The 14,693-nt window shown below is 47.6% G+C and overlaps 1 protein-coding gene across 2 annotated transcripts in view; it reads left to right on the plus strand.

Moving 5' to 3' along the window:
• The window catches only part of Sgsm2 (small G protein signaling modulator 2), a 41,395-nt gene that overhangs the window by 2,084 nt on the left and 24,618 nt on the right, over positions 1 to 14,693 (plus strand). For both annotated transcript variants that reach the window (XM_021642078.2, XM_021642079.2), the window contains exon 2: positions 2,769 to 2,844. In XM_021642078.2, the coding sequence (XP_021497753.1) occupies positions 2,769 to 2,844 (76 nt within the window). The remainder of the gene's footprint in view (positions 1 to 2,768; positions 2,845 to 14,693) is intronic.

The raw sequence follows: 14,693 nt of genomic DNA on the forward strand, positions 1-14,693 counted from the left end.
TCCTGTCCAATGGATGACAGGCAAAGACTAATGCTGAACATGTGCCTGTAATCCAGCACTCAGGATCCTGAGGTAGAATTACAGGAAGTTTCAGTCTAAGGCTAGGCTATATAGTGTGAGAGCAGCCTGGGCTACATAGTGAGACTTTGTTTCAGAAAATGGAAGAGAAGTTGGGTGGTGGTGGCACAGGCCTTTAATCTCAGCACCCTTGGAAGGCAGAGGCAGGCAGAGCTCTGTGAATTCAAGGCCAGCCTGGTCTACAGAATGAGTTCCAGGACAGCCAAAATTACACACACAGAAACCCTGTCTCAAAACAAACAGTGTAGAAGAGAGAAAGCTGGAGAGCTTGCCCTGTCCTTAAGAGCACTGGCTGCTCTTCCAAGTTTGATTCCCAGGAGTAATAGCAGCTTACAATTGTTAGCTCCAGTTCCAAGGAACATGATGCCTTTTTCTAGCTTCTGCAGGTACCATATAAACGTCAGGCATGCAAGCAGTACACCCATACACATAAAATAAAGATAAATCCCTGAAAAGATAAGGACTGTCTCTGCTATGGCATACTTTTCCTTAGGATTTTATCCTGGGGTTGAGGAAACCCATCTCTGACTCCCAGCTATGCTATCTGCTCCTGGCAAATTCCCCATCAAATGTGGTGTATGTGTTAAGAGCAACGAGAACCTCGTCCTGCTGATGGAAGTGTAAACTGCTGCACCACGTTAGAGCACATCTTGGCAGTGTCTAGTGGAACAATATGTGCACCATATTCCTTGCCTAGGAATAAAAATCTTAAAAAGCCATTGCAGATGTCCACCAGAAGATATGTCCAGATGTTCATAGGATTCATAACAACCCCAAGCTGGAAACACCTAAATGCCAGTGAACTGTGGTGTCTTCACGCAGCTGGGAATCAATAACCTACATTTCCATCATCATATACAACAGAAACGAATCACAAGTCATTCAAGCAAGTGAAAGGGACAAGTCACAGACACTCCGCACTGTTCATTGCTTTTTTAAGTGCAAAGCTAAGGTGATGTCTCAGAGATCGGGCAGGTAGCATGTGGGAAGCCCAGGCGTGCGTGAATCACAGAGTCAGCTCCAGACCAGCTTAGCAAGGTCCTGTCTGAAAAAAATTAAAAAGGTGTCGGTGGCTTAGGCCTTTGATCCTAGCACTCAGGAGGCAGAGGCAGGCAGATCTCTTGTGAATTCATGGCGAGCCTTGGCTGTGTAGTGAGTTCCAGACCAACCAAGCCTACCTACATTTTGAGACCCTGTTTCAAAACAGCAATAACACAAAGAGATCTGAAAAATGGCATGCACAAGACCCAGGGTTCAATTACCACTAACACACACACACAATGGAAGGAAGGAAAGATGGTGGGTACTTCAGTGCTCTTCGAAAAAAGTGGTGACTGGAGGGGAAGATAACAAAGCAAGTACTCTGGCAAACAGCTTATATGTTCTATTTCATTTGTTGTTTAAAGACAAATTTTTGTAGCCCAAACTTAAGACTTGTACTGGCTGTGTAAACCAGGGTGGCCTTGTGCACTTGGCTGGGTCAGAGGAGGTTCTATACAGTGTGTTCTCCACTTTGACATGGGTTCTGGGAAATCGAACTCGGGTCATCAGGCTTGTTCGGGAGGAACTTTTACCTGAGGCCAGCCTGGGCCTCAAAGTCTTGATCCTCTTGCCCCCATATCCCTGGGGTCGGGGTTTCAGGCGTGCACCACCACATCTGGTACTTGTGTTTCCTGTGTGTAAGAATGTACTAAGCTTGTGAGGTTATCGTGTAACCCCTTCTTTCTATGCTTAAAGAATAAGGAAAGAGCACGTTTGTGGGCCTAGAGAGTACACCTGGGGACCTTAAGTGACAGGCACTCTACCGTAGAGCTACCGTAGAGCTATGCTGTACGGGCCTTTGGGGGTTGGGAATTGAGACAGGGTCTCACTCTGTAGCTCAGGTTAGCCTCTAATTCAAACCCCAAAATGTCAGAGGTTTAGACCTAGCTGGAACACATGGGAGTTGGTAAGACATGGATGGACCTACTCCTAACCTTGGAAAAGGAGGGGCCGGTTGTATGAAGACCATCTGTCCCTGAGAACAGTGTGTCTGCCCTGAAGCCCTCCTCCAGCTGAGCGTGGGTGAGCAAATCACCTCCCACCCTTGCCTTCTAGGCAGGAGGACCCTTTTGTCTGAACTGGAACCTCCGCACTGATTGGTTGGTGGATCCTCTCCACAAAGCTTGGGGCAGACTATGCGAGGGACAGTTTTTTTCCCAGCCTCCCATCCTTATCTCTGCAAGTACCCCAAAACACAGACCAAGGTCTACCTTTCCAGAGGCCTGTTTTGTTGCTGATTGGTTTTTTTTTACCCCTTTGGATGCTAGGAATGAAATCCAAGAGCCAGGGAGCTGGAGAGATGGCTCAGTGGTTAAGAGCACTTCCTGCTCTTCCAAAGGACCCGGGTTCAATTCCCAGCACCCACATGGCAGCTCACAACTGTCTCAAATGCCAATTCCAAGGGATCTGACACATTCACACTAATACACAATAAAAAAAAAAAAATCTTAAAAAAAAGAAAAAGAAATCCAAGAGTCTTGTATTTCCAGAATATGCCCACCACTGAGCTATACCCTCAAACCCCAGGAGAAATAAACACTAAGGAGAAAAATTTAAACAGTAATGCTAGCCTGAGTAATAGTGTTTGCCCTGAGTTTGATCAGCAGAACATCAAAAATAAAATAATGAAGATGCCCATATGTTCACAGGTGAAGCAAATCATGGAGGAAGCCGTCACCAGGAAGTTTGTGCATGAAGATAGCAGCCACATCATTGCTCTATGTGGTGAGTGAACACCTTACAGCAATGGCTCGCAGACTTAGGACTGAGCACTTGGTTTTGGAAAAGATGAGTCCTCTGGTTTAGTAACTCTCAGATACGAATGGAGGAACAGCCAGGGCCTCTGGCTGTAGAACAGAGCTGAATGAAGGGGAGGCATCTGTAACAGGAAACATGTTTGCTTTTGTTGGAAAGAGCTCATATCCACACAAAGTTTTTCTTTGATTTCTAAAAACTTGGCCATCTTCTAACACCCGTAAGGCAAGGAGGGTACCCGAGCCTAGCGTGTACTGGCCCTGCCTTTAGCAACAGAGGGACAGAGCTGCCTTTCTCCTATGTCCAGCAATACTCCAGACAGTGTTCTCTCTGCAGCAGAATGACAGGGACAAGACAGGCAGCCTCTTCCCCAGGAACATACGTTCTGTTGAGAGGCAGACAGAAAAGGAAATGCAAGGAAAAAAGGATGTATCATGTGATAATAGTAACAAGATTTATGGAGGAAAATAAAAAAAGTTATAGAGGGTGGTTGCGAGAGGCAGCCAGTGAGCAGAGGCTGTGTGACACAGGGTTTTGAAAAGTAGTGTTCTGCCTAATACGTAAGCCATCTTGGTTGAGTGATGTTCTCTCTCTCGTCTCCCTCTCTCATCTTCCCCTCTCTCTCTTCCTCTGTTTAGCCTTGGCTAGCCTTGAACATGCTCAGGCTCTTAATCTTGCTGCCTCAGCCTCACAGTTACTGGTACATAAGCATGCACCATGCCTTGCCCGTCTTGGACCAGTTTATTGTTACCCCTAGTTTGCTCTTTTAAAATTAGAGCCGTGATATCATCCACCTCAGATTGTTGTGGGGATTGAATTTACAACTGTGAGCATGCCAGGAGCTGCAAGAGCAGAAACTTCCCTCCTCTGGTGTCGAGACTGAGGCTAGGTTTGCCGCTTTGCAGTCCCAGCATCTTCCTTTCAGGCAAGTTTCCCCAGGCCTTTCATATGATGCCCTGATTCATCAGTCTACAACCTGATTTTTTAAAATATTTATTATTTATTCAGTATTCTGCTCACATGTGTGCCTGCAGGCTAGAAGAAGGCACCAGAACTCATTATAGATGATTATGAGCCACCATGTGGTTGCTGGGAATGGACCTTTGGAAGAACAGCCAGAGTCCCTAACCTCTGAGCGATCTCTCCCGCCCCCTGCTTTTGCATCGTCTTCTTCATAGAATCCATGGTCTGGGAAAGAAAAGGCTCCCTAGTGCCATGATTATTAGCTGAGAAGCATATTAGAATTCTGGCTCAGTGCTAGGCTTTGCCAAAGCACTCCCTTTAGAGAGCTACCACATAGTGAGAAACAGCTTGTGCATGGGTGCTGTGTGTGGGTAGCCAGGGGAGAATGAAGGAAAGGGGTGGAGGAAGGCCAGCAGGAGAGAAGCAATGAATATCCCACATTCTGGTTGCTGGGGTGAGAAGCCCCTGTCTGCTTTCCTGCAGCTGGGCTGGGATTCCCAGCCCTCTGGGAGCTCTGAGTCTCCTGTCTAAAGTGCTGATCTCTTTCATCAAGCCAGAAGATCACACTCAAGAATGGTTTTCCTTTTAACCATTTAAATTATTGTAGTCGACAAAACAAAGCCTTCAGACTTGAGAGATGTCTCAGAGGTTAAGAACACTGACTGCTCTTCCAAAAGTCCTGAGTTCAATCCCAGCAACCACATGAAGGCTCACAACCATCTATAATGAGATCTGGTGCCTTCTTCCAGTCTTGCAGACAGAACACTGTACATGATAAATAAATAAATAAATCTTAAAAAAAAAAAAAAAAAAAAAAAAGCCTTCAAGTTTCCAGGATTTTAAACTGAGTCCAGGAACAGGAAGAGCCCTGTTCTGCTGATCCTCTGAGGTTCCTAAAAGTCACTGCTGCAAATATAAATGCCACAGGACCAGACAAATGTTTGCAAGAGAAGCTGCCTTGATGTGAGGCCTCAGTGTCAGGGACTGAAGTGACCTGGTAGTACTTGCTCCATGTGAAGTTGCTGGAGTTCAGGCCCAGGCTTCTCCTGATCCCCAACAAGTCTGGGGTTTTATGTGTGTTAGTATGTTAGCATGTTTGTGGGTGTGGTTGTGTGTAGGTGTGAGTACATGTGGAGGCCAAGGTGAACCTCAGATGCTGTTCTCAGGGGCCATACCTCGTTTGTCTTCACTGGCACCTGGAGCTTACTGATTAAGCCAGGCTGGCTGGCCAGCAAACCCCAGATGGAACCATCTTTCCAGCCCCAGTCTGCACGTTGCGTGCACGCACACGCACACACACACACACACACACATACCGTTCTTAATTTTTAGTTGGTTGGTTGGTTGGTTTGGTTTGGTATCTGTGTGTGTTCATGCATGCAGGCATGTGTGGTGGGAAGGTTGTTTGTTTTTCGATAGGCCTTCACTGACTGATAGGCTCTCGCTTACCTGAAACTCACATAGAAGACCAAGCTGGCCTCGAACTTACAAATCCTCTGCCTCTGAAGTGCTGGAACTAAAAACATGGACCACCATACCCATCTTATTTAGTTACTTTTTATAAAATACACATCAGCAACTCAGGCACCAGATTTTAAAATCAGACATTCTGAGCTGGCTCAGAGTCTTGCCATATAAGCCTGAGGACCTGAGTTCAATCTTCAGAACCTGGTGGAAGCAGAGGACTGAAGTGACTCCCACACGTTGTCCTTTGACCCCCAAATATTGTATGGCGTGCATGCGTTCAAACTTACACATCACATATGCACAAGATAATAAAAGTATAAAGTATTAAACATGAATACATATATATATATATATATATATATATATATATATATATGGAGATGTACTAGTTTGCTACATGCTAAGGAATGACAGTAAGAAATTTCTGGAAGTCTTTGTTTTTTGTAATTAAACTTTTGTGTTTGTATAAGAGCAAAAAAGTTTATACAGTACAAAAACCAAAGTTTATAATATACAAAAATCTTAGCTCTGAGATTTGGCATCACAGGCAGCATTGCTAGTGTGGTGTCACACAGGTGGGGTACACAAGCCTGCTCAGAGCCAAGGCTGCAGCCTAGGTAAATGCTGCCAGAAACAACCATGATTTACAACGTGCTTGATTGTTTTTACATTGACTTATTATGTGGGTAGGACACATGTGCCATGCTGGCAGGGGCTGTATTAGTCAGCATTCTCTAAAGGAACGAAACTGATAGAATGAACATGTATGTCTATGTGAGGTGGATGGAGGAGGCATTTTTTAGAGTGGCTTACAGGCTGTGATCCAGCTAGTCCAACCCTGGTGTCTATAACAGAAAACCCAAAAGATAGGCAGTGGTAGAGCACACCTGTAATCCCAGAATTCAGGGAGGCAGAGACAGGTGGAATTTTTCGAGTTTGAAGCCAGCCTGGTCTATAGAGCAAGTTCCCGGACATCCAAGACTACACAGAGAAACCCTGTGTCAGGGGCAGGGGAGGAGAAAAATAAAAAGCCCAAGAGCCCCAGTAGCTGTTTTGTCCACGAGGCTGGATATTTCTACTGATCTTCAGTAAAAGTGAGAACCCCAAAGAAAAAGTCTCCAGTCCAGTGGAGGAATGGATTTACCAAGGAGACAAGGGCAAGCAGGCAAAGAGCAGGCTTGCTTCTTCCATGACCTTCTACAGGCTGCCACCGTAAAGTGGGGTTCAGATTAAAGATGCATCTTCACACCTCAAAGGGTCTGGACTAAAAGTAGACCTTCCAGCCAGGCGGTGGTAACACACACCTTTAATCCTAGCACTCAAGAGGACAGCCAGGGCTACACAGAGAAACCCTGTCTTCAAAGGGAAAGAAGGAAGAGGAGCAGAAGAAGAGAGAGAAAGAAAGAAAGAAAGAAAGGAAGGAAGGAAGGAAGGAAGGAAGGAAGGAAGGAAGGAAGGAAGGAAGGAAGGAAGAGAAAGGAAGGAAGGAAGGAAGGAAGGAAGGAAGGAAGGAAGGAAGGAGGAAAGAAAGAAGGAAAGAAAGAAAGAAAGAAAGAAAGAGGAAGAAAGGAAGGAAAAAGAAAGAAAGGGAGGAAAAAGAAAGACAAAGGAAGGAAAGAAAGAAGGAAAGGAAAGAAAGAAGAAAGGAAGAAAGGAAGGAAAAAGAAAGAAAGACAAAGAAAAGAGAGAGAGAAAGAAAGAAAGAGAAGAAAGAGTCCCTCCTAGGTGCACCCAGCCACTTGGTTTTAGTTAATCCCAGGAGCATCACAGGGGTGGACAAGGGTAACTTGTGGGAGTCAGTTCTTTCCACCACATGGAGCCTGGGGATCAAACTCAAGTAGGCTTGACATAAACACCCTATGAGCCATCTTGACAGCCCGAAACATTTATTTTGAATTAATTTTTAGTCATAGCATGTTTTATTATTTCCAGAGTTTTCATGACCCCCTCACACATTTAATCACACACCACACACGAGGTTCTGTGTCACAGTTTGCAGTTTAAGACTCTGTCCCAGAGCCTTTAGGAGCTGGGGTCCAAGGAGAACCAGGCTTAAGATTTCTTAGACTGTGTATATTTGAGCTGAAAATAAAAGCTTCCAAGAGAACCAAATGGAACTGAAGACTTTCTGAATTGAAACCTGGCCATGGGCAAACCTAGGAATGTTCTGGCCAGACTTTGATTCCTGTTACTCAGGGCTTGAAATAAGACTCTAGGGCAGGGGTCACGGGACTGACAAAGAAGGTATATTTGTTTAAAGTGCTGTGATTTCTAAGCCTGTCTGTCCAGAACCCAGTCAGGCCCTGCAGATAGAAACTTTCCTTGTTATGATGGGTGTGTGAAGTACGCCTGCAACCCCAGCACTCTACTCAGGTGTTCAAAGCCATCCCCTTGGAGACCAGCCTGGGCTACATGGGCCCTGTCTCAAAACAAGGTTCCTTGTGAGGCCAAGCCTGGAAGCTAGGTGCTGCCTCTCTCGCTGCAGAGCTTGTGGCAGTCCTGCTCAGCTGCAGTTACCTCTGCACCCCAGGCCAGAGCATTAGTCTAGGCTGGGGTGAAGCTTAGAGAGGGGGCCTAAAACTACCAGCAGAGAAAAGAAAATCTTTGATGTTCCCTCTTTGTCTTGCAAGTTTCGGCAGGTTTGCTTTTGCAAGACCATAGTATGCTCCTTGCATTATTTTTTTTTGGGGGGGGGGCGACGTATGTGGGTTTAGGGCACTGAGGATTGCACACATAGGCTCCGTCACTGTGCTCCTCCAGCATGATCTTCACAGCCCTAAATGTTGATGTAAGACTTGCTGGTCAGGTTGGCTGGGTGTGGTGGCTCACGCTGCTACCCCAGCATTTGAGGGTGTAATCAGGAGATAGAAGAGGTCGGGGTGGGGGCTGAGGAGATGGCTCAGTGATTAAGGGAATTTGCTGGTCTTGCGGTCTGATCCTCCAGCGTCGCATCGTCGTTCGCAAGCCACCTGTGGCTCCGGCTCCGAGGGCTCAACACCCTCTCCTGGCTGTCACACGCACATGTTCGCATGCACACGCGTCCACACACTTAGAAATAATAAATGTTTTTAAGAAGGTCCGTGGAGCTGGCGAGATGGCTCAGCAGGCAAAAGCGCTCGCCACCCAAGGATACAAGCTTGACCTATCACAGGAGGGTGATGAGATCCAACCTTAGGAGGTTGTCCTCTGACCTTCACACATGTGCTCGCTCTCCCTCTCCTTCTCTCTCCCTCTCGTTCTCTCTCTCTCTCCCCCATTTCCTCTCCCTCTCTCTCTCTCACACTCACTTTTCCCCTCTCTCACACACACATTTTAAATTTTTAAAAAGAGTGAAAGGCCTGGCTGGAGGACAGCTTAGTGGGTAAAACCTCTTGCTATGGCTTGAGTTCTCTCCCCAGAACCCACACAGTCGAAGGAGAGAAATGACCCCCACTCCCCGGAAGTCCTACATGGTAGAAAGTTCACATGTGAGTCCACACACAAACACACACTAAAAGTTTTAAAACATTTTAAAGTGGTGGTGACGCACACCCCGAGTCCCAGAACTCAGAAGACAGAGGCAGGTGGATCTCTGAGTTCAAAGTCAGCCTGGTCTACAGAGTGAGTTTTAGGACAGCCAAGGCTACACAGAAAAACTCTGTCTCAAAAAACAAATAAACAAATGTCTGAGATTCTGAGTCCTGTCTCTAGTTGAATCAAATTAACAGTATGTTTTGTTTTTTAGTTTTTAAAAAATATTCTGCGTGTACACCTGCTCGCCGGAAGAGGGCACGAGATCTCATTATAGTTGGTTGTGAGCCACCATGTGGTTGCCAGGAATTTAACTCAGGCCCTCTGGAAGAGCAGACAGTGCTCTTAACCTCTGAGCCAACTCTCCAGTCCAGCAGTGTATTTTCTCCGATGCTTTGTCAATATTTCTGCCACCTCCCAGCCTTTACCCTCCCCCCCATTGACTGCTGTCTCCAGCCACCTCCTGTGGTGGGAGGGTAGTGCCCTCAACATGTGCTATGACAGAGCGTGCAGGGTCAGCCTCAAACAGCAGACCACCTCAGGTTGTGCCCCAACGTCGCCTCTGATGTGCTCTTGCATAGTTATTCTCCGGCCATCAACTCATCTGAGGCAACTGAGGCATCAGCCCCTGAAGCTGTGTTTCCCTGAGGCTAACCTCCCTCCACAGCATCCTTCTAGTTGGGGCCTTTGTTTGATTTTGGAAATAAGGCCTCACTGGTATCCGTAGCTGGCCTGAAACTGAACATATTGACTAGGCTAACCTTGAACTCGGAGATCTGCCTAAAGGCATGCACCACCATGCCTGGCCCTAGGGTTTTTTGCTTGTGTGTGTATCTGTGTGTCTGTGTGCTTCTATGCTGGGGATTGAGCCTTGATCCTGAGGAAGGCTAGACAAGCATCTACCACTGAGGTGCACACTCAGCCCTGTGGATCTTAACCTTAGGTGGCTGAGAGAGGAGTTTGAAGAGCAGTTCTCAGACTCTGTATCTTCTTACACCATCACCAGCTGCTAGGCATTGTGGGTGGAGCCAGCACTATCTCTTCAGTCGTCAGCTTTCCTGGGCCAACCTGGGGGTTGCTTGAGGCTGAGGCTGAGCTGTAATGGGAAGTGGGGGTGGAGCCTGGAGCTAGGAATTACATGGGGTTTTATTAACCAGCTGCCTGTTGCTAAGCAGCTTTCATTAGCCGGTTAGGCCTCCCCTGCAGTGAGCTCCTTCAGGGAATGGCAAAGAGATCCGAATAAACGGAGCTAGCAGCAGGTGCTGCAAGAGGTTCATCCCACCTGGGATGTTTCTGCACATTTCGTGATTCAGACTCCACGTGGTGCCAGCCTGACTCTTCAGCGAAAGGGATCCCTTCCCTCCTGCGCCCCTTGAATAGCTTATTCTCAGAATATCCAGCTTTCGCTTTCTATCTAGAAATGAACAAGTCAGGCAGCTTTTCAGCTAAGATCAGGTAGGACGGCAGATGTCTAGAACTTGTTTCTGTCCCCCTGTGCTAGGGTACAGCCAAGGGCATGTGGTTTGGCCTGTTGCCAAGTCTTTGGAGTCAGACAGACCAAGGTGTATATGCTGGTCTTGTCTAACCCATAGCCAGTTACTTGTTTTGGCCTCTGAGCGTAGCCCCAAATTCCAGCATTGGAAGAACTACTCAGGGCTAGGGGTGGGTAATTAATTCAGTAACCAAGCCCTGGAGATAAAGAACCCAAAAGAACCATGTAACATGGTATCCAGTGTTCTAACTGTGTGGAAATCCTCCTCAGACATACCCTAGGATCCCAGCTAGAAGTCCACATTTCTAGCAACCTGGAACATCTAGACAGTGGGGAAATCTGAAATCTAGGAATGCAATCAGGAAGGAAGCTGGATCATATTAATTGTTATCAGGGCTGGACATTATGATGCACCTATAATCCTAGCACCCAGGTGGGCACAGTAGAAACAGGACCATCCTGGTCAGCATAAGTTTAGGTTAGCCAGAGCGGCATGCCAAGACCTTGGCTCCAAAAAGAAAGGAGAGAAGTAATTATTATTGTAGGCTCAATAAAGGTATATGTAATGGGTCAAAGCTGGGAGGGTGGCGGCTGTGGCAGGCAGCGATGCACACCTTTGGCCCCAGCACTCAGGAGGCAGAGGCAGGCAGATCTCTGAGTCTAAGAGTGAGCTGCAGGACAGCCAGGGCAACACAGAGAAAACCTATCTCAAGACAAACAAACAAATAAATAAATAAAAATAATCCAAAGATAAAAAAATTTGGTTACATATGATTTAGCTGAAACAAAATTTGGCTGAGACCTGTTAGCTATTCAAATTGGGCAGTGGGTGTGGGGGGGGAGGAGGTTATACCATCCTCTCACTTTTGTAGATCCTTAAAATTTCCCTCAACAAAATGATTTTGTAAGGAGAAGGATAAGCTGGGATGTGAGGATAAGGATATATGGATAAGATCAGGGGCCAGTGTTTGAACCCATATCTGTCTTGGTCCAAAGTCTGTGCTACATTGAGATTGTTTGGTGTGCCTGTAGGGTCTATCCCAGGGTGAAATCTACAAGAATTAGAACACTGTAGAGGAGTCACCTTTGTCAGCTACAGTCATCTGACTGGGCGTGTGCTGACCAAAGACTCTAGGAGAGAGTAGGTGTCTGACCACCAGCGAACGTGCTCAGCCTCCGTCCACAGAGGAAGAGACTGGCTCACTGGAAAGCCACAGCATCCCTTCAGGGTGAAGGAAATTAGTTGGTGTGGCGTGATTCTCATTTCTCTCACCTTGGTTCCAGAAAAATCAGACCAGTCTTTCTCCTCCCCATCCCCATCTATAGGGGAATGTTGCTTTGTTATTTTGGGAGTTGAGCAAAACTGAGTACCCCGAAGTTGCAGTAAAGTCAGTATCACCTTGTGAGCTAAGAGGGAATGTGTCCCAAATACGGTGGGACTATTCAGTATGAGTGCAGGCAGCCACTACCAAACCCAGGGTAGACGTGGACAATCAGAGATATAAGGAGTAGAGAGGAGAGAGCCCGGTAGTGTCCTAGGGAAGCCTTTCTTCTCCTCCTGCTTCACCTGCAGCAAAGCTCTAACTTCTGGCAGTTCCACTGTGAAGAGCCTCCTGTCCTCCCCTTCCAGCCAGACTGCTCCTCCTATTCCCACTATGCAGAGGCCTGGACCAATAGCCCCAAAACTACTCTGCACGTTGCCACCACAACCACAGCTTCAGGATCAAACTGAAACACCTGTGGATGGTTGTTCTACCCACAGTTCCCTCCCTCCGGTTCTCCATGACAACTACAACCCAACACCCCCACTGTACAGATGGCACGGGGAAAAAAGGTGAAACTGAGCCAGAGTGGGCCAGCCACTCAACACACTTGCCTTCCTCTTATCCTCAACTCTTTCTGGTCCTTAGGCCAGCTTCCTGCAATGCTGTGCTACCTGTGAGTGCCACGCCCTGTACTAGCCCAACTAGGTAGTCCTCTGAAAGCCGTTAGTGACTCCCTCATTGCCAGGACCTTAACTGCCGAGCAGTGCTGTAGGCAGAAGTGTATATGCACTCGAGACACAGGTGGCCTGGCAGACACTGCTGGCATCTTCCTAGTTCCGGAGGGTCCTTCCCAGTCACTGCCATAGCTTCTGCTCATTTTTGTGAGCTCCTAAAACCCAGGCTGATCGTAGCACTCAGAACTGTTCTCTGGTTCCTGCCAAGCTCAGGTTACCTGCTGCTGCCCTAAGCAGGTACTGGCTAAGCATGAGGAAGCAGGAGCTGGTGAAAGACAGTACTATGGACAGAGTGACCATTCTGGGGCCTGTTCTCTCCCAGACCCAACAGGGTCTCCAGTATCACCTAATGCTTGGGAACCCCTGGGGATCATGTACTCTGTGGGGCTCTGGGGCTGGGCAGCCATGCGGATGGGGGAGCCAGCCTGGAGCAAGAGCGAGGGTGACTGAGGTGTATACAAACCCCAAAAATATCCTTGAGATTGTCAGGAGGAGGACTGTTCCCTCCCTGCCCTGGGCCTGCATGTCCCGGAGCACATAGCCCTACCTCTGCCACCCTTGAGGTGGTTATGTAGCCTGGCTGCCAGGTTATAGGTAAACTTCTCTCCTTAGAAGGCCATGTCCAGCAAGTACCTGGACTTCCTCTTCATGCAAATAAGGCATTCCAGCTGTGCAGTGGCTCCATACCCTTAACCCCAGCACTCAGGGAGGCAGAGGCAGGGGGATCTTTGTGAGTTAGAGGCCAGCCTGGTCTGCAAAGCAAGTCCAGGACAGCCAAGGCTACACAGAGAAACCCTGTCTCAAAACACACACACAAAAGGGAGGCGTTCCCAGCACCTAGGCCCCAGGCCAGTGATGTACAGTCACCTCAAAAGCCTCCCTACCCATTCCCCAAAGGTTTTAAATAGCCTTTATTCTTCCCCAATTAAACGAGCTGTCTCACTGAAGCTGTCTCCCAAGAAGGCACACTCACTGCTGACCAAGATTCTGTATTACACCCTCCTAGACCCGCTATGCTTTGCTCCCTTCCAGTGCATCTCGGTGCACAAGGAGCCTACACGCCCCGAGGGGAGAAGCAGACCCCAGGGCAGCCCTACTCAATTATTGTTATCTCGAACTGGTAATGTATAGGAAAGGAGCACTCCCAGTGTCTTAGTCGTTCCCTGGACTGCTCGCTCACCATGCACACAGGGCACCTTTGTCTCTGTGTGTCCATCTAGAGGGGTTATTTACTGGCTTTGGTCATCAGCCTAGCCTTTAACAGCTGAGCCATCTCTCCAGCCTGTTTTTAAATCCTGATAAACATGTGAGCTAAACATGCAGGAGGATCAGAAGTTCAGGGACGTCTAGTCTACCTGCCTCATCTAGATCCTGCCTCAGAAAAGAATATCTGACCTTTGCTCACTCCATCCCCTTTATTTTGAGAGGATTCATAGTCCGGGCGGGCCCCTGCCTCTGCCTCCTAAGTACTAGACTTGCATGCATGAGCAACCAACCACAGCTGGCTCACTCAGCCTTTCTGTCACCAGAAGGTGCCATGCGATGATCCCATCCTGCACCTTGCTTTTGGAAGTGTCCCCTGTTAGTTCTTAGAGAGCACCTCTTTGTTTCTTAGAGCTGCACACTGTTCTGTGGGGACAAACCATGTCTACTTAGCCTGACCCCTGTTGATGGACACATGGGCGGTTTCTACTTGTGCTCTTACATCAGTAGGAAAAATCCCAGAGGAGGGATTGCTGGGTCAGAGGTTATCTGTACCTTTGGAAGTGTCCAATTGCTAAATAGGAATGACATCACTAACCCTCCCACCAACAACATAGTAGCAGTATACCTAACTTCCAGTATCCATCCATCTTTGTACCCCAAAAGTTTCTAGATACATTGTAGCCCAGGCAGGGTAAACTTTCAACCCTCCTGTGGTAGTCTGGGCAGCAGAGATTACAGGCTGGTGCCACCAGATCTGACCCAGTGCCTCTACTCCAAATGATCACTTGGAATGGTTAGATCAGTGTGCAGCGGGTTGAGACCAGGGCTGATAGGCTCCATGAGCACTGTGCTGTCCAGCTCCAGGTAGCATTTACTAAGCTCCATAACTTTAAGAGCCTGAGGAGTCCCTCAGGCTGGTCTGGCTTTCCTTCAAAGGACAATCTCAGTCTTCAGTGAGTGTTCACAGCAAGACGTTAGAGATAAATATAGCCATGCTCTGCCTTCTCTTAGCTTTCCTGACAGTGCGATGGGATAGATGACAATGGAGAAGGTTCCTGGGATCATTTGACCAAACTCTACGAGGCACCATAAAATGAAGTTCAGTAGTAAGAGGGTAGTGAGAGGCTTGTAAATCCTCTCTCTCTCTGTTTTTTGTTTGTTGTTTTTGTTTTTTGTAGCCTT

Source organism: Meriones unguiculatus, chromosome 7 (assembly GCF_030254825.1).
Source record: "Meriones unguiculatus strain TT.TT164.6M chromosome 7, Bangor_MerUng_6.1, whole genome shotgun sequence".
NCBI lineage: Eukaryota > Metazoa > Chordata > Mammalia > Rodentia > Muridae > Meriones > Meriones unguiculatus.